At 51.3% G+C, this 20,809-nt stretch overlaps 1 protein-coding gene across 1 annotated transcript in view; it reads right to left on the bottom strand.

Annotated features, from left to right (window-relative positions):
* The window catches only part of inpp4b (inositol polyphosphate-4-phosphatase type II B), a gene marked incomplete at both ends in the record, with an annotated part of 127,983 nt that extends 120,438 nt beyond the window's left edge, over window positions 1–7,545 (bottom strand). Inside the window, one exon of the mRNA XM_084454468.1 lies at window positions 7,286–7,545. Within this exon, the coding sequence (XP_084310594.1) occupies window positions 7,286–7,545 (260 nt within the window). The remainder of the gene's footprint in view (window positions 1–7,285) is intronic.
* Window positions 7,546–20,809: the final 13,264 nt, after the last annotated feature.

Genomic DNA, 20,809 nt, shown 5'->3' with positions numbered 1-20,809 from the left:
CAGCAGGAGTGTGTGTGTGTGTGTGTGTGTCTGAGAGAGAAAGAAAGAGAGAGCGTGAGAAAGAGAGCAAAAAGAGTGAGTTTCAACCAAGTCAGTGTGTACATGTGTGTGTGTGTGAGAGTGTGTGTGTGTTCAGACACCAAAGAAGTCATTGTTAAGGACATAAGTTGACGTCATCATCGGATTCGATGGACAACCATAAGCACGTAAGCAAGTGTGTGTGTGTGTGTGTGTGTTTGTGGTGGGTGAGTGACACCAAAAAACACAAACGTCTTCAATCAGCGCCTCGCTCCGGGTTCGACCGCCTGTCCTTGTCCTTCGCCTCAGAGAGACGGGGAACAGCCAATCACGCTCCAGCCTCCCCCTCGACACCCCCCTCCCCCATCTCGCAGCCTGTCCCCATCCTCTGTTTCGTCGCGACCGTCCTTTGCGGCGCTGCGACCGTATCCCCGGGCGCCGGCCTCCGACCCGTGCGACCCGGGGCCCGCAAACAACGGACGGGAGGAGAAGAAGGCGGATGAGAAACAAAGGGAAAACAAAAACGCCAGCGATTCCCTCGGCTTGAGGCTTTTGGCGGTTTGCTAATCAGCGCGTTTAATAGAGTTCATTAAGAAGTCGAGCGCGGTGGGAATACTGGGCGTCGCCTTCCTGCTTCCTAGCGGGTAAAGCTAACCTTTCACTAGCGGTTAGGGGCTACGAGGAAAGAGGGGCTTAATTGCTTTGTTAGGAGGAAATAAATTCAATGTCTCCAAGAGGTCACGGTTTGATATTTCCAATCGACAGGGATGGTCTCGTCAGCGAGGTGAGACGTGCAGGTGTGGAGGCACCGGGGGTCAGACGTGCGGAGGTACGAGGACGCCGGCGGCGTGCCTGGCCTGTGCGAGGCGCTCTCACAATCAAAAGACACACACACAATCAAACACACACACACACACACACACACACACACACACACACACACATACACACACACAATCATCACCCTTTCTATTTTTTTTCTCTCTCTCTCACACACACACACACACACACACACACACACACACACAATCACCTTTTCTATTTCTCTCTCACACACACACAATCAAGCACACACACACACACACACACACACACAATCATCACCCTTTCTATCTCTCTCTCACACACACAATCAAGCACACACACACACACAATTATCACCCTTTCCATTTCTCTCTCTCACGCACGCACGCACGCACGCACACACACGCACACGCACACGCACACGCACACACACACACACACACACACACACACACACACACACACAGCAGGGGGAAGCACAATCTGGTTTCAATCCATTCCTCTGATCACAGTGGGCAACCAGACTACGAACACTCTCCTTCAATCACAACATCAAAAACGTTTTTGTACAGCATAATGCTAACTCCTTATTGATCATACACACACACACACACACACACACACGCACACGCGCACACACACACACACACACACACACACACACACACACACACACACAGACCTTCCGATCGTCCCTTCATGCAGGTGATCAGGGGAAGGAGGTGGCAGATGATACACAGATACCCACACACACACACACACACACACACACACACACACACACACTCACCATAAAGCTCAGTGAACTCGAACTTTTGTAATAAAGCTGAATCTCCTGTGCTTCGGCGGGCTGGTGTGGTCCCCACTGTGGAGCTCTCTATCCTGGCCACGGGTTCCCCCGACACCCCCTTGACAGATCCCCCTAATGAAGAGGGACCAGGGGTCCTCCGTTCAGCCAAGGAGCCAATCATCTCCTCCCAGTGCAGGGGCTCAGGCCCGGCTTCACTCAGAACCCCCTAATGGGCCGGTTATTAAAGAAAGTGCACAGTGCAGCAAAACGCTGGAGCCTTCCACTCCCATACTGACTGTTGAAGTCTATACTGTAAAGAGAACGTGAGAGCGTGTTTCGTGTAACTCAATATACGCACCGCCAGTCTAGATGCGCCTGTGGAGGGGGAAGGGTGGAGGGGGGAGGGGGCGGGGGGGCTGTTATCTTCGCCGTTATCCGATGTGACAAACATCTAGTAAAAGCACTCTGTAAATGTGCTGTAAAATTCCTCCACTCACTCGCATCTTGTCACGCTTGCGGTGATGACGCGCGGAACCAATTTAGAAGATGGAGACGGACGTCCACAAAGCGGCTCAGACAGCAGCGTCAGAGAATTGACGGGCGCTGACGGAGCGCCGTCCTCCGCAGCCCCGTGGAAGCCGGCGGAGGGAACGGCGGGCGGATGGACGCAGGCGCCGTCGACGGATGATGCGGGTCCGTCGTCGGCGAGGGTTCGCGGTGTGCGCAGACCCGGACGTCACATCCAGTTAACACGGGTGAACGGCCGACGAGCTGTTGCGATTACACCATGCGATAACACCATTATGCGCTGTGCTGAAGCCAATTAGCCAGCTAGCCTACACGGACCCCGTAATTGGTTACCGGGGACGTTTTGCACACTTTACGGGCGTTGTTGATAAATGCGTACACACATAAGACATGCTCATATTTTTAAATACTTTTTTTTCTGAAAAACTAATAAGGAGCTGAGAGTAGAATTGCATTTTTAATCCAACTTAATATGATTACTTTCTAGTCCTGCTATTTTTCCCAGCTTTCAGAACGTATTATTGAATTATTTTGTCAGTTGATTTGGCTGCTAGCCCTTCGGGATGGTCTAAAAAAAAATGCTAACCTGCTCGCAGAACTTTAATTAAAGCACTTTAATACATTACATTGCACCGGTGTGGTGCCGCAGCGTTCACACCCGCCTCATCGATCCGCCTATCAACGAAGCCTTGCGCATCGTGACGGGACGCCTGCGTCCCACTCCTGTGGATAACCTTCCCATCCTCGCAGGCATCCAGTCCGCTGCTCTCCGCCGCACAGGAACCACAGCACGTCTCGCCTGCCGGGCCGTGGAGCCTAACCACCTGCTCCACGACAGGCTCGCTGGAACAGCGGAGCCCCCCCGGCCACTCAAGTCGAGACACCCTTTTGTTCCGGCCACACGGGATCTCCTGCAGCAATGAGATCTTAACATCAGCGAGGCAGGATGGGCGGACCACATCTGGCGTGCGGAGTGGGAGGCGAACACCTCCAGACTCCGTGATTTCATCCCGGTCGCCAGTCCTTCCCCTCCCGGGTAGATATATCGGACACTGCGTGGCCTGACGGTCGTGGATGATGAAAAGGTGACTTGGCTCCTGGAGGTATAGTCCAGGTGACCCCCCTCACCCGGGCTCGGAGTGGTAAAAGGATAGCCCCCTCCAGCCTAACCCTGGAGGGAGAGGACGAACCAACCTTACCCAAATTACGAAGAAGAATTGTCCTTTACACAACCAGAAACTAAACTACAGACACAGACAGATACCAGCTTCTTCAAGGTAGCCTTGCCCCAATGTGCACCAAACATACTGGGTCCTTGTTCAAATCAATTCCATTTTCAATTCAACTTTGCAAGTGCAATGAGTCAAAGCATCTAAAAATAACGATGAAATAAAGTCTAGCAGAAGAGGCCTTATTTGGACGGGTTAATTGTCTCCTAAGCAACATCAATGGGAAGTCATGGCCTCTGCAGATAAAGAAGGGCCATTAGGAGCAGCGCCAGTGACCAGCGACTAATCATTATCAGGTGAGGCCGGGTGCCAGGTCCTCGTGGAGGGCTGTGGAGAGAGGAGAAAGCAGATAACCCTGAGCGTAATGAGGATTATGAGATAATGAGAGAGACGGAGAGAGTAACGGGCGACAGAGGAAGTCCGAGGTGGCGGCGGCGGCGTCACGGCTGTGGGGGCGATAGTGGACTGGCTTATCGTCAAGGTTACAACACGTCCAGGGAGACGGGACAAGACAGGCTTGTGAATTCCCCCCCAGGGACTGAATCACACAGCGCTGTGTCATGGAGTGTATCCAAACCAACCGTTCTGCATGTGATTAGTCAGCATAACATTGGTAGCCATGTCCGATTCTTCAGCGGGCGATCGGCCTAGAATGGTAAATGGTAAATGGACTGCACTTATATAGCGCTTTTCCACCTTAGCGGCACTCAAAGCGCTTTACAATGGCCTCTCATTCACCCATTCACACACACATTCACACACCAATGGAGGCAGCTGCCATGCAATGTGCTAACCTGCTCACTGGGAGCAATTTGGGGTTAGGTGTCTTGTTCAAGGATACTTCGACATGTGGACAGTCGGAGCTGGGATTCGAACCGCCGATCCTTCGATCATTGAACGACTCGCTCTACCAACTGAGCTACAGCCGCCCCGAATCCAGTTTGCTCTCTATAATACGCAAAGCAAACATCTAACGGCAAGTCTCGAGGGACAAACGCTGGCGAATCCCTGCGCAGTCTCGAAGGCTTTAAGACTGTTCTTTCCTTTTAGTCAAACCATCATCATAGGCGGAGAGAACGTCTCCCAGGGTGCACCGGTGCAACCAAAGAGATTGACAGAAGACGGCGTTTCCTCCAAGGAAATGTCTTCTTTCAATTCACCTCTCATAGCTGCTACTGGATTCACTATCCCAAGTCATTAAGCTGTCAAGAGACTTATTTGAGGGGTATTTGCAGGAGACGAAACACAGCACTGGTTTTTAGTTTTCCCCCCGTCTTTAGAGTCTGACTTTGATGACTTTTGGTCTCCGTTTACTGTTGTTAATTGCGTTGAATTGGATCAACGGTCTCTAAGTGAATCTAATATGAAGCAACAGGCAGTCCATTGCCAGGAAGAGATGCTTGGACCATAATGAGCCTGTAGCAAAAAATCTATGAAAAACAGTCTTACATTACTGGATCTCCCATTATGGGTAAGAACACATTGGGCCCTTCCCTAGTGTATTGTCTTAAGATCAAATCAAATCAGAATATTGCACCTCTCTATTGAATCAGGGGGATATTGTAATCTGGATATCAGATCAACTCATGCTGGCTCCTCTTGGATGACTGACTAAGTCTGAACACAAATGTGAAATAAGGATAAAAAAAACTCAGCCCACAATGGGAGGGGAAGGGGGGGGGGGGGGGAGGTGTGTGTGTGTGTGTGTGTGTGTGTGTGTGTGTGTGTGTGTGTGTGTGTGAGTGCGCGAGGACTCAACTCATTATTCCTTCAACTCCTGTCTCTGCCCATCGGAGAGGAACTACCTTTAACGACAGCAGAGTTCATTCTGCAGAGTCCACTCCTCACTCCTCACTCCCCTCTCCTCACTCCTCACTCCCCTCTCCTCACTCCCCACTCCTCACTCCCCACTCCTCACTCCTCAATCCTCACTCCCCACTCCCCACTCCCCACTCCCCACTCCCCACTCCTCACTCCTCACTCCTCACTCCCCACTCCTCACTCCCCACTCCCCACTCCCCACTCCCCACTCCCCACTCCTCACTCCTCACTCCTCACTCCCCACTCCTCACTCCCCACTCCCCACTCCCCACTCCCCACTCCTCACTCCTCACTCCCCACTCCTCACTCCCCACTCCCCCACTCCCCACTCCCCACTCCTCACTCCCCTCTCCCCTCTCTCCTCACTCCTCACTCCCCACTCCTCACTCCCCACTCCCCACTCCTCCCTCCCCACTCCTCACTCCTCACTCCCCACTCCCCACTCCTCACTCCCCACTCCTCACTCCTCACTCCCCACTCCTCACTCCCCACTCCCCACTCCTCCCTCCCCACTCCTCACTCCTCACTCCCCACTCCTCACTCCCCACTCCTCACTCCTCACTCCTCACTCCCCACTCCCCACTCCTCACTCCTCACTCCCCACTCCTCACTCCCCACTCCCCACTCCCCACTCCCCACTCCTCACTCCTCACTCCTCACTCCTCACTCCCCACTCCCCACTCCCCACTCCTCGCTCCCCACTCCTCGCTCCCCACTCCTCGCTCCCCACTCCTCGCTCCCCACCCCTCACTCCTCACTCCCGCAACCGGCGCCCACGCCTTCCCGGGCTCGTCCAGTCACGGCCGAGGGGAGAGCTGAAGCCTCGCCCTGACGAGCCTTTGATCAGCCGAGCTCACGCGAGACGGGCTCCCACGACGCGCCCGCCCCCCCCCCCCCCCTCCCCCTCCCCCACACACACCCTGCGGGGGGGTCGGCGTGAGGATGAAGGCGGAGCCAGACGTCACCTCGAGGTTTCCAACGCGGCAGCAGTGGAGGAGGTCTGTGAAACCATGTCTAAGCATGAATAATGACCGCCAGAGAGGAGGAGCTTGGGTTGGAAGCCAAGAGAAAAACTAGAACAGATATTCTATGTCTAGGGCCGCCTCTGCAGTGGTGCTAATTTGCAATGATTTGTATTATCAGGGAATTGGCATTGTACAGTGTGAATGTTATGCTATACACATATTAGAGTTTATCCCAACATGTTGACGAAGATAAATATTAGAAACAAATAAAACTAATTTGCTATCAAACCACTTGATGGTTTCAACGATGGAACGAAGTCACGGCTCGAGAACGAGTCGCCCTCGCCCTTCAGAAAGCTCCGCCAGGAAGGCCAGACGACTGACGGCGGCGTTGGCGTTCAGAAAAATACAACAAAAAAAAACGCACTTAATGCACTCGTGTCTTTGATCGGCTCTCCGGCGCCGCAGTCCAACGCCACGCTCTCCTGAACTCTGGAACAGCCCACAGAGGAGGAATTCAACCTTGACACGCCTGTCTAGTCTCCCATAGATGTTCTCTCACAGGAAGAAGGCAGCAAATGAGACTAAACGATGAGCCAGCGTGTGACGTGAGTTTGAAAAACTACAGATCCCATTAGCCCGGACATTGAAAAGTACATTAATTCCGTTTTATTTTTGAGACACCAGACGCTGCAACCTCGACACGAGACCATTAAGAATGCGTGACGGATGATCTGGTGTACACAAACCAACAGCCTTCCTCTGTTAATAACCAACGCTCCAATCAACACAGTTAATTGATTTCAAAACGAGAGCTTTTAAAAGGCCTTGGAACAAACAAAGCTATGCCAGGAGCTACAGCCCCGGGCCAGGACCACAGAGAGAGAGAGAGAGAGAGAGAGAGAGAGAGAGAGAGAGAGAGAGAGAGAGAGAGAGAGAGAGAGAGAGGGAGAGAGAGAGAGGCAGAGAGATAAAGGCGGTTTAATTGAATAATAACGACGTGTACGACTGTTTTGGCGCAGTTAACCTCCGTAACCCGCAGTAATGGGAGTGGTGGATCGTGGGCCGGGAGGCGGGGCTCTCCCCGTTCGGCACTAACGCCGCCGGCTCCTGCTGCCCCGGTTCCTTGCCCGACTCCTGCCATCCCCGGCTCCTCGCAACGGCTCTGGCTGTCCCCGGATCCTGCTGTCCCCGGCTCCTCCTGCTGTCTCCGGCTCCTCCTGCTGTCCCCGGCTCCTCCTGCTGTCCCCGGCTCCTCCTGCTGTCCCCGGCTCCCCCTGCTGTCCCCGGCTCCTCCTGCTGTCCCCGGCTCCTCCTGCTGTCCCCGGCTCCTCCTGCTGTCCCCGGCTCCTCGCACGGCTCCTGCTGCCGCAGCCAGAAGGCCGTCCATTATTGATGAAGCACCCGGGGCCCATTATTTAAAACACTCTGCAGCCTGCGTTTCTTTATTTCTGTTCCCTTGCTTTTTATGGTCTCGCCGCACTGAATATCGTTTTGTTTTAATGTCACGGAGCGGACGGCCGATGGAAACCCATCAGTAGCTAGAAATCCTGCGCGGTGCCGCGTTACGATTCATTAATGACTAAACATCCCTCGTGTCGCATTAACGGGCCGGCGTGAGATGAAACCTTTCAGTCTCAGAGTCAGGAGTTGTTCTTCAGTCAAGGGCTGTTCTTGTGAACGGAAGTTGGAGAGGGTAACGAGAAAGTCTGCTCCTGAGTTATGCTGAGGTAACACTCACTAACAATAACTCACTAACGACCTCTTTTTCAAAACCTCCTCTAGCTGTGGGTGGAGGGGCTGTGTTGTTTGTATGTGGGTGGGTGGGGAGGGCTGAGTGCTTCTTTCACATTGTCCCAGCTCGTGCTAAACAATTTGAAAGAGGCAGGATTTGCCTCCAGGGATAAGATCATATCAAATAAAATACAATTTAAAAGGTTTCTGCACACTTCTGCTCACATGCCAATTCTGCCAAGCTTTCGGTCACGCCACCTTCATTGGGGCAGCCTGTATATTACTGTGTGCAGCAACGTTTGTTCTTCAATTTTGCTGTTTGCCTTTCTAGCACCTTAGCATTTTCTGTGCTCTAAGCAGAGAATTCAGGTTCATCAGATTGTTAAAGCCCTATTATGTAACGGTCCAGTTTTGTGCACTTTAGCGGCCCCTAAAGGCCACTAGAGCCATTACAACCGCAGTACCGTTGTCGTAAAACGCTGAGAGACGCCTGTTACGCCTCTTGCATGTGTTGACAACTGACAAGCTGAGGAAAACGGAGTCTGCCAGCAAATTGGAAGAGGAGAGCTAAAGGTAAATTAGAACGTTGCGAGAGAAAACCGCGGCTCGCGGCCAAAAGTTACATAGTGCAAATACAGGCCGCCGGACCCCTCTGTGGGAATGGAAGAGGTGCTGTTCTCGCTATAATAATCCAGCACACCAATACATCGACTTTGAAACTGATATTTTAAGATGAAATCAACAACATAGTGGAGCTTTAAATGGGTCAATTTCTGTTTACTGTGCTCAAATATCTCAATATACCATACTACCAAACCTATCTACATGGACAGAATTGGAGAACATTAAAGAGTTGGAGAATATACAGAAAGTATATATTGTCAAAGCCCAAACCTCTCGTTTTCACCCACAGAGCTCAGGATTGAGTGGACTAACGAGTTAAGTAAAATGGGATTGAACTCCGATGAAGGCCTTCAAGGCAATGGATTAGGCCTAGTTTAAAATGGCTGCCTTAACAAGAAACATTGGTTCAAATCAGTATATCATTACCAGGCAAGTGAGAGGAATACCTAATCTGTATCCGTGGGGTCTTCCGAAGCCTGAGGCGACGACAGCACTGTCCGCTCTGCAGCTAAATGTAAAGTACCTGCAGCGGTCCAAAAATATACCGTATGCTTCTCACTCCTACCAAGGAACAAGGAACATTGTTGGGTCCATAGAGGAGATCTGGAATGAAGCAGCTGAAATAGATTCTTAGAGGGAAACCAGGAAATAAGCTTACAGTATGTTGACATTTTAACACATCCTTTCTGTAACTGCAAGCTTACCTCAGCTTATTTTGCTAAACTCTGTGGTAAAAGTTGGAAGCAATGTTGCAGTGGGGTTACTGCAGGTTAGGGATACCCCAAAGATACAATTGATATGTACCTTTTTTGAACTTCATTAGTCCTTCAACACTAATACTGTATAAGCATAGCAGAAAGAGCATTTTGGATATTGGAAATGCAATGTTTGACAAGTTGTCGATCGAGGACACTGATCGACCTCCATGTCCACAAGCACACACACACATCTTAGAATTGTCTCCTTAGATTACATTAGTCATTTGGCAGACACTTTTATCCAAAGTGACTTACAGTAATTGCATTTAACGTACAGTAGGTAGTCAGAGTACTACTACTCGCCAGAACTCAAGTGAATCTTGTTTCTAACAAGTGACTAAGAGCCTAATCTAGAGCTAAAGCCAAAGTGCAAGAGTAGCAAACTAAGAATGCAATAGGTGCTTAAGAGGGAGGATCATGGTCGTACTTCTTGCAGAGGTGAGTTTTGAGCCTGTGGCGAAAGATGACGTCAGTGGGCAGTTCATTCCACCACTGCGTGGCCAGGACAGAGAAAAGCTGTGACCCGCGTCAATCGACCGCAGGGGCCTCGGAGTGACGGGGCAACAACTCGCCCCGAGGTAGCAGAGCGTAGCGGTCGGGAGGGGGTGAAGGTCCATATCCTAGGAGGGTAGGAGGGAGCTGTTCCTTTCATTGCCCTGTAAAAGACTAGTACCAGAGTTTTAAACATTAAAAGTTTGGGGCGGCTGTAGCTCAGTTGGTAGAGCGGGTCGTTCAGTGATCGAAGGGTCAGTAGTTCAAATCCCAGCTCCGACTGTCCACATGTCCTTGAGCAAGACACCTAAACCCAAATTGCTCCCAATGAGCAGGTTAGCACCTTGCATGGCAGCTACTGCCATTGGTGTGTGAATGGGTGAATGAGAGGCCATTGTAAAGCGCTTTGAGTGCCGTTAAGGTGGAAAAGCGCTATATAAGTGCAGTCCATTTACCATTTAAACCAGAGGGAAGCAGCTACAGCGAGCCTCCACACTCCTCCTCACATCGTTTAGAAGCGCCCCCCCCCCACACACATCCCCTCCCCCGCCGCGACACTGACCGTAGCGGTTACCGAACGTCCCTTACTCAAAGCCCAGAGCATCACCTCCACCCTCCCCCCCACCCCGGTACATTATTCAGATACAGGCTCTTACAGTATCGGCTTTGTTCAGAGAGGTCCGCTTGTGCTGTATGTTGATCATCTTTCTTTTTTTTGTTAGAGTTGATTCATTTTTCATCAGGCGGTTCGCGGTGCCAGCCAGCTATGGCCGCCGATGACGGTCGGCGACGCCGGAGGGCGCGGCCTCTTTGAATTGACGACACAGGGCGCCGCGAGGTCGTTAACATATCGCCGCCCGGGTAACGGATGACTCATCTGCATATGTGTCACTCGCAGGGTGTCATAATGGAGCCACGGGCCCTCGGTCTTTCTCTCTCCCTCTTTCTCTACCTCTCTCTCTCTCCCTCTCTAACTCTCTACCTCTCTCTCTCTCCCTCTCCCTCCCTCTCTACCTCTCTCTCTCCCTCTCCCTCTCTCTCTCCCTCTCTACCTCTCTCTCTCCCTCTCTACCTCTCTACCTCTCTCTCCCTCTCTACCTCTATCTCTCTCTCTCCCTCTCTAGCACTCTCTCTCCCTCTCTACCTCTCCCTCTCCCCCTCTCCCTCTCTCCAGGGAGTTCCTGTCACCTTATGTTGTCACTTCATGACTTGGGTTCATGCATCATTCATAGGACAGCACATGGTATTACAGAGAGCTCCTATGCCCTCACTATCAGCCTTTTAGAGCAAATAACCACACACACCATCACAATGTCGTTATGCTGTCCCGGAGACGCCATTCATCTTGTAGGGGGCAGATTCCATTCGCGTTATAAATGAGTTTTACTGGATCATTCTGTCACGGAGCAAACAGTCTGTAGTTTACAGTCAGTAGCAAAGGCTTGGGGTCAGTATCTCTGCCACTGGACCAAAACAACACAATACGACAAGCGGTCACTTATCTAAACTCAGCTATGGCCGCCGATGACGTCGGAGGGCGCGGCTTCTTTGAATTGACGCCGCAGGGCGCCGCGAGGTCGTTAACATATCGCCGCCCGGGGTAACGGATGACTCATCTGCATATGTGTCACTCGCAGGGTGTCATAACAGAGCCACGGGCCCTCGGTCTTTCTCTCTCCCTCTTTCTCTACCTCTCTCTCTCTCCCTCTCTAACTCTCTCTCTCTCCCTCTCTCCCTCTCCCTCTCTCCCTCTCTCTACCTCTCTCCCTCCCTCTCTACCTCTCACTCTCCCTCTCTCACTCTCTCTCTCTACCTCTCTACCTCTCCCTCTCTACCTCTCCCTCTCTCTCTCTCTCTCCCTCTCTACCTCTCTCTCTCCCTCTCTCTCTCTCTCTACCTCTCTCTCTCCCTCTCTACCTCTCTCTCTCCACCAAACAGTCTGTAGTTTACAGTCAGTAGCAAAGGCTTGGGGTCAGTATCTCTGCCACTGGACCAAAACAACACAATACAACAAGCGGTCACTTATCTAAACTCGTGGCTTGCATTTAAATAGAACCAAATAAAAAAAAACACGGAGTGAAGTCAAGACGCAGTCTCGTTCAATTTGCAAGATTGACCTGTTGTGTCACAGGCCACATGGTGCGTTGGGTGCAGGATAATTCAACCACAGCAGGTGTGTTCCATTCAGAAACTCGAGGTAATAACTGCCTTGACAACATGATTCTGATCACATGACCTTCCAAGTGAACCGCTACTGGGCGCAAAATTGCCAGTGATTGACTTCCATGCGGGGAGAACAGCTTTTCCCCACCATCTAATCACAATAACTTTGTTCAGCCTCAAGTCCAATTTGTCAAGTTAAACAGCGTGGCACTCCACATTCGCATTAGCTGCATGATGACTGACTGAGGCGGAAAACAGTTCCGGCCACTTTCCTTTTTCACGCTCGCACCGGTGGTCTCGTAAAAGGAGGTAAGGTGGTTTAATGTCTCCATGTATAAATAAATCTTTCTACTGTCTGTTCTGGGAGCAAGGACTATAACTATTGTCTCTGCTACATTGTCCCTATCTTACCTTAGCTACACACACACACACACACACACACACACACACTATCCCCATCTTACCTTACCCTATATTACCTTATCTACACACACACACACACGCACGCGCGCGCTATCCCCATTTTACCTTACCCTATTTTATCTTACCTTATCTACAAACACACACATACACACACACACACACACGCAAGCATGCACGCTATCCCTATCTTACCTCATCTGCTCTTTCGTATGCACCTGACTTTGTCCGTTTTGTCCTCCACTTCATTCGATTTTATTTTAATCCCAACCCCTGTCCTACAACCAACCTTTTGTCCCTTGCCAGGCCATTACTGGAAATGGGAATTTGTTCTCAGCAAACTTGGTAAAATAAAAGTTACATAAAAAACAATATTAAAAAACACAGCCATAGACTGCAGATGACAGCACAGGCTCCCTCGCATCGACAACCTTCGTCTCCCATGGTGCCGAGCGGCGGCAAGGGGAGAGGTCTCCCGCGGCGCGTTCTCCGGCTCCTCTCCAGTCAGGGATTCCAAATGGGAATGTTGTGTAGCTTGAGGCGCTACCTCGTCCCGGCGTCCTGTCCGTTAGCCTTTGAGCAGCGGCCCAAGCAGCACCGGATACGGCGCCATCACCTCCTCGCTCGCTTCCACTCGCTGGACGGCCGCCCGTCCCCGGCGTCGCCGTTTTCCGCTCTTGGACATCAGTCATGGTCAGCGGCGCAACGCTCGCGCTCTCTTCGAAACCTGTAGGTGAACGGTCTGTGTGTGTGTGTGTGTGTGTGAGTCCCCCCCCCGCCGCCCCCCCCAGAGGAGCGACGCGGTCAGTCTCCAAACCGACAAAGTGTGCGAGAAGTTTGCTGACGTTTGTGTGCACTTCAGCTGAGGTGAAAAAGCGGATACCAAGCGGATGGAAATCAGAATGCATACACGCACACACACACACACACACACACACACACACACACACACACACACGCAGAGTATACTTTTACCTCTGAGTGCTGCCTTCACCGCTTGCTCCAGCAGTAAATAACAGATGATTATCGGGTAGGCCCGAATGATTTCTTCAGATAATCCTCCGTTCGAAGACTCAGCATAAAACACAGCGCTATCTGTAATTGGCTTCACAAACACAGTCAGATCGCGGGAAGATTTGCTCAAGAGTGCTCGGAGCTCTTACACACACTGGCTGGGGCACACGCACAAACATGCGCGCGCGCACACACACACACACACACGTGCCTATTAATGTAGAGACACATGCTTGCGGGCGTGAGTTTTGGTCTGAGAAATTCCGGAAGCATTCGCATTGATATTCTCTGTGTTCTCCGGGAGGCGTTTGGCGGCGCCTTCGCTCACCTCCCGCGGAACCGGGGTGGCAGGCGCTGGGAACGTGCTCGGCAGGCGTCGTGCATATTCAGATCCATGCGGCGAACGAGCAGGCGTCGAACGAGCCAGCAGCGACGGGGTGGAGGCAGTGCTTCCGGAGCTGCTCCCCCCCCTGCTGGGACGTGACTGAGGCGTGGGGGGGGGGTGAGGGGAGTGGGGGTGTGGGACCAGCGGTCCAGGTTACCGGCAGCAGGAGGACCATGCAGCGAAAAGTGAGTCGGAGTTGCACCAGGAGGCCCAGCCAGAGTCTGGTTTAGCTGCACCAGGAGGCCCAGCCAGAGTCTGGTTTAGCTGCACCAGGAGGCCCAGCCAGAGTCTGGTTTAGCTGCACCAGGAGGCCCAGCCAGAGTCTGGTTTAGCTGCACCAGGAGGCCCAGCCAGAGTCTGGTTTAGCTGCACCAGGAGGCCCAGCCAGAGTCTGGTTTAGCTGCACCAGGAGGCCCATGGGATAGACTGATTTACTGATTTATAGATCTAATTTACCTGTAATTCCGGGCTCACACTACAGGATATTCGGGTCGCGTCCCGCACATGAGGAGAATCTTAACAGATGTACTGTACCTCTCTAGAATCTCAAACATGCGCACGCTACCAGATTTGAAAATAATGGCCCATCACAAATTACCGGATATTATCGTGCCCGAGGGACCAACGAACCACTGGTCTCGTCTGTAAAGTAGTCACGTACAGTAATAATCTAAATATCAAAAAACGTTTGATATTATCTGGGCCGCCCCGATGTGTCTGCGAGCCAATTTAGAGGCATAAGATTGGATCTGTAAACCCCTCACATTACAAGATAATCTGGGCTGAACCTCGGTACCGACTCAACGTTACAGACCAGATTTCTCCTCCGATTCTTGGCAGGGGTGAATCGGGGATAAATCGGAACAAAAAGCCTGTAGTGTGAGCCTGAGATAACTTTCTACAGACAAAGCATGTTGCACAGTCCCATAGCGGCACCAGACGGCCCATGACTACATAAGTAGCCTTGAGAACCAATGGTTCTGGGGCCGCATTACACAAAACGTCCTATCTTAAGTCTTAAGATCAGATAGGAAAGTATAGAATAAGATTTTCCCCGATTTGGTATTACAAATCCTAACTAACTTTAAGATTCCCATCTGATCTTGCTTCATCCTATCTTATTTCAAGTTAGGACATCCTAAATACTCAATCCAACAACGGCTATCAACATTGACGTCTGTTACCAAGCAACCAACGCTACTTTTCTGAGCTCGCGGAGATATTTTGTAGCTAACGGGTGCCCTTTAACTAGCGCTAGGCTACTTTCTCGTCACAAACAGACATGGAAGAAAAACTTCGGAGGGCTATTCATTTTAAACCTGATGAGATTACTGTCGATGTGGAAAGCTTCCATGACGCTAGTGTGTTGAAGGGAATTACCCCCAATCCAACCCTTGATGCTGAGCGCCGAGCAGGAAGGCAATGGGCACCATTTTTGATAGTCTTTGGTATGAGTCGGCTGAGGATCGAACGCCCATCCTCCCAATCCCAGGGGGGACACTCTAACCACAAGGCCAGTGAGCTGGTCAATGACTACATGGACATCTGTGTACCCGGTCCAGATGGCCTTGTCTAGCTGCGTCGGGAGGCCCTGCAGAGGGACCCGCAGGGTCAAGGGTGAACCTGATGTGTCCGGGCAGCAGAGGTCATCCCAACAGCACCACACGGTTCCAGCCTTCTCAATGATAACTGGCTACCGGTCGAACTTTCAGTCAACAGGCGGACCAATAAGAATATCAGAGTCTGGGGGGGGCGGGGTTTCAAAACTCCCCATCTCTATTCCGATACATGCTCGCACATATGCGCACGGGGGCACAAACACACACACACACACACACACACACACACACACACACACACACACATAAGGCACCTCACCCTATTTATGGGGCTATAACAGACAGCCAGGGTGCTCCTCAAATATCCTTCCCCCTGACTTTGAAGATGATGGATTCCTAGGCAGACATTTTTATTCTCTTTACACCGACGCCGCTCACAACCGCCACCACAAATTTAATTTAGTGCGACAATATGCCCCGGCACCTTTGTGGCCCAACATAGTATGATAGTCTATCACTACGCGCAAGGAAATAAAAGTCATAATTAAGAAAAAGACGTCTGGCTGCAAGACCTAAGAGAGAGACCGAGAGAGAGAGAAAGTGGGAGTAATCTGAAATGAATTTAATGAAGACAATGTTTTTTTAGGAGCATTTTATCTTTTAAATTATAAAGTTATCGCGATCTAGTCGCTGTTACTTTTTCCCCCTCTCTTTTCGAACATTGATTTCCCATCAAGCCAGACACATTACTCTGAATAATTTCACTCGAGGATTTAGTACATGTTAGGGTGTAGCTCAAATAAATGTTATTTAATCAATAGGGAAATATAGTGCTGTAATAAAATCGTAAGGTCCCTGCATACGTATGACCCTAAATCATTGCTCCATTTGCTGTGTTCATCAATATTTTTCGCCGATGGGGAGACTGGCCTTTCCAAGTGTGTGAATCAAGTGTGTGGGTATGACTGATCAGCGCGAGTGTGAGTGTGTGTGAGTGTGTGTGTGTGAGCTGCCTAAGTCTACGTTTGATTATCGAAATCCTCCACTCTGTTGCTGCATGAGCACTCGCACAGACTCCAAACATAGACAGCAGACAGACACACACACACTCTCTCTCTCTCTCTCTCTCTCTCTCTCTCTCTCTCTCTCACACATACACACATGTGAGCGACCTGATAAGCCTCCAGGTTGATTGAATGGCAGGCTTGGGCAGCGCACACACACACACACACACACACGCGCGCGCGGTCAGAGACACCGCCGGCGGCCCCAGCTCTCTCCCAGAGGGATCCAGCATGATTGATGTCTAGTGGTGGCTATTTAAAGAATGGGCTTTCTACCTGACAATCAATCACTTACAGAAGCTCACTGGCTCAGCGCTGCCACCGGCCTCCACTACTTAGAGGGATTTTGTGGGAGAGGAAGGATGGAGGGAGGGATGGAGGGAGGGAGGGAGGGAGGGAGGGAGATAGGGGAGACCCCCTCCCGCCCACACACACTCACACCCGAGGTAATGTACAGTCCTGCCCAAGCTTGCCCCTCCCATGACCTTCCCCGTGGATACGCTCAATAGCAGCCAATCGAAAGGCGGCCGCGCCGCAGCAAGCTACACCCTCCCCTATCAAAGATAGCCAGGAATGTTGAAACTCAGGGTGTTTGTGTGTGTGTGTGTGTGTGTGTGTGTGTCAGCAAAGAGTGTGTCTGTGTGTGTGTGTGTGTGTGTGTGTGTGTGTGTATGGGGATGGGGGGGGTCAGCAGAGTGGGTTTGTGTCAGCAGTGTTTGTGTGTGTGTGTGTGTGTGTGCGTGTGTGTGTGTGTGTGTGTGAGGAAACACTAGTGAGCAGGGTCCCAAGGTTTATTCAAACATGGCGTCCAATAACCCGGCCCAGAGCAATTGCATTATTTCCCAGCATGTCACAGCGTGGGCGGGGTGTATTTTGATTGTGTGTCTTCGCCCACAAAGTCCGGCGGTTGCTCAGAGGAAGACAGCGTGCTGCTAGCAATCTCAGACTGCTATTATACCTCACACAGCTGAGGAGAGGGCAGACAGACAGACAGGCAGACAGGCAGACAGACAAGACAGACAGACAGACAGACAGGCTGAGCGACAGACAGACAGGGAGGTATAGTCAGACAGGGCTGACCCCACACAGGTTTGAATATTATTCCGTCAAGATTCATGCAAATAAACCCATCTCCTGTATTCCTTGAACTGCAGCTACAGCACAATACCAAGACCCCCCCCCCCCCCCCCCCATGCCCAGTTGAAACTGCCAAGGGATTATCCTGATGTTTTCCCAAACCTCTCTCTCCCTCTCCCTCTCTCTCTCCCTCTCTCCCTCTCTCACGTTAAACAAGGCTCTAGGCCGGAACAGCTTGTACCTTCTCAATTTTAGAAATCTTCACAAACCCCCACGCCATTGAATATCTTAATCAGATTAGCGCAATATATAGACGAGGCCGCCGACGCATGGAGACCCCGAGATTACAGCTGACATACGTGGATTTTACAGACGTGTGTCGGGGGTGTCGTTGTTGGGAGTTGGATCGAGGAAAGGGGTTTAGCGGTTCAAAAGATGGGAGGATTTGATAATTACACTCTTGCATCAGGAGAGTCAAAGGCGCTAAATACCCCTCGGATACCCCTCGACTCTCCCCCCATCCACGGAGAGAGAGAGAGAGAGAGAGAGATAGAGAGAGAGAGAGTTTCTTCAGAATACAGGTCTTTCATAACAGTCGATGGTGACTAACTAGGTCTAGCACATGGAAGCTACTGTCCGATGACGCGAGTCCTGTCGTCATTCATAGATTCGCCTGTTAACAGAGCAGATTCTCACAGAGCATTCTGGACCAATGGTGTACACTACCCCAACTAGCGTACGGCTCACTGTACTCTATCTCAGGCCTAGTGGACTGGTAATACCGTTAACTGTTATCCTAACAGATGATGGCCATGATGAGGCCATGGAGGTGGGAGCCTACCAGCTCCTACCCTGTAGGCAGCGGCTAACCCTCAACTAGGGGACAGTGGCTAGTGGCACTCACCAGTGGACAGTTGTGACGAGGCCTGGTCAGCTCCTGCAGGGATCCAGGGATCGCCTGGTACAGTATGACCCCTCTGGTGGCTGGACCAGCTCTCTCCGTGCAGCTCCGTTCGTCCATTCAGGCTAAGATACAGGCGTACAAACGTTCTTCCAGAATGTGTGGAAAGTTCCCCGAAATCCCCTTGCGTCCAGATTGGGATTTCCAGTCTCTTGGTTCCAGCGTTCGACAGCGATGAGACATCAGTGGCAACTGGTCTCTCTGCGTGTCCTCTCCAGCGTGTCCTCACCTGGCGCTCGTGCAGTCCTAACGAGCTCCAAGCCACGCCCCTTCGTACATGGTCGGTCCTGGCCTTCCCTAAACACACTCCACAAATATTTACATGAGCTTATCTTAATCAAACAAACTAAACCAAAAAATCATAACATCCAATATCATAACATCCTATACTAAACGATATCATATATCATATCATAACAAGCAGAGATGAACTATAGACCCTTACGGACAATGACATCTCCAAGGGAAATGAAGAACTTGTTCACTGAGGACTAGGTCAGTGTCCGGGAGTTTATGAAAGACTGCGAGCAGGCGGCCATCTTAGCCGTCTCTCGTTTGCCGTGCAAATTAGAATCAGGCCCATTAATACAATATTTTGAATCTGTCTGGTAGGACACTTGTTTAAGAAAATAGGTAAGCATGCCACTGATAGAACCTGTTCTGGAATGGGGGAGAAAACGCTACTCGCCCTTTTTAACCATTCCGTTCTGTGGACCGGGTTCAAAAGGACCAAACGTGAACAGACCAGGCAGCTGAGAGTGGTTCTAACCAGAGGGCGTTTATTCTGCCTCAGACTGAGGTGAACGCACGCCTCCTCTCACAGCCAGGAGTTCACCTGCACTTCAGACTCAGCCCCTCCGCCCGGCGTGGGAAATGTGCATCTCAATGGAAAACAATGTCCTCCATTTCAACACGCAGGCCGAGGGGGAGATGTACACTGGAGGCACTCAGCTGCAGCAGCAGAAGAAGACGAAGACGAAGAAGAAGAAGAAGAAGAAGAAGAAGAAGAAGAAGAAGAAGAAGAAGATGAAGATGAAGAAAAAGGAGAAGAAGATGAAGTAGAAGAAGTAGAAGAAGAAGAAGAAGAAGTAAAAAGAGAGAGGATGTAATAGAGAAATTCAAATTTTTATAATTTCCTGTCTGACACCAGTGTAACCAGAGCTTATGTGGATATGTGGAGTGTTTCTCTCTGGACTCTTCTATGTCCAACTGTTGACCTGTAGCACTGCCCTACACTTTGGTGACCCTCACATAACCGGTTAGTGGAATTGTACATATGCATGTATGGGCTGTACCCAGCCAGTGATACAGAGCTGTGTTTTGAGGGTAATCGGGACTCACAGAACTCGTCTCCTACCAGAGAGACCGACTTTGCAAACTCGTTAACTGTTGGAATAAAAGTAGCCAGCTTTGGGGCTGGCTGAACCCCCGGCATTTCAACTACTCATTTTTAATGATTCGAATAATTTCCTCGACGAAGGACGCGAATCCACGCAACCGCGGGCGCGGCGCCCAAAGGAGCGAAGCAGCACTTTAATCCAGCCGGCCAAGTAAACGCCTCCTCTCCCCGGCCTCGCTCGGCTGCTAAATGCTCGTGAGGAGTCGATAGTGGCGTTTCGATTCACGAAAGCCTCCCTCCTCCTCCTCCTCTTCCAAAACTCCCTACACGATTTAACAAGCGCTCATTGGCCAGGCTCAATTCGCCCCGCGGCAGAGGAGGTATCCAGCCAAGGGGAAATCAGTTTTTCACCATCCTGACAGCTGCTTTATGTTCCAACAAAGAGAGGGAGAGAGGAAGAGCTGGTGGGGGTGGGGGGGGGGGGGGGGGTGGAGGGTTGTTGGGGGGGGGGGGGGGTGAGCAGACATGACAGAAGAATGGAGGTGAATAACCCACTCAGGTGAGCCGCTCCGAGTGATAACATCCATCAAGAGACCGACGGAGAGAGAGAGGGGGGGGGGGTTAGGGAGAGAAAAAGAGTGGGAAAGAGAGAGAGGGATAGAGAGAAAGAGAGAGCGAGAGAGAGAAGGAGGGGGATGTAGAGAAAGAGAGAAATAGAGAGATGAGGGGGGGGGGCAGGAGGAGAACGAGGGGAAAAGGGTGGGAGAGGGAGAAAGAGAGAGAGAAGGGGGAGAGAGAAAGAGGGAGGGAGAGAGAGAGGAACAGAGAGAGAGAATGTGAGAGAGAGAGAGAGAGAGAGAGAGAGAGAGAGAGAGAGAGAGAGAGAGAGAGAGAGAGGAGCCCCTTGATTAGCGCCCCAAGCGAGCCGACCAAGCCAGACGTATCTCCATGGCAACGTCACGGCGACGGAGAGACAGCCGGGGGACCCTCAGGGCCACCCCACCGGCGCTCTGACACGCCGTCACCCAGGACCTGGGGCGCTGCCCGCCCACACCAGGAGCTAC

The sequence above is a fragment of the Borostomias antarcticus genome, assembly GCF_949987555.1.
Source record: "Borostomias antarcticus genome assembly, chromosome: 20".
Classification (NCBI taxonomy): domain Eukaryota; kingdom Metazoa; phylum Chordata; class Actinopteri; order Stomiiformes; family Stomiidae; genus Borostomias; species Borostomias antarcticus.
Note: the sequence above shows the minus strand (reverse complement) of the source record. Positions and strands in the feature narration are given on the sequence as shown.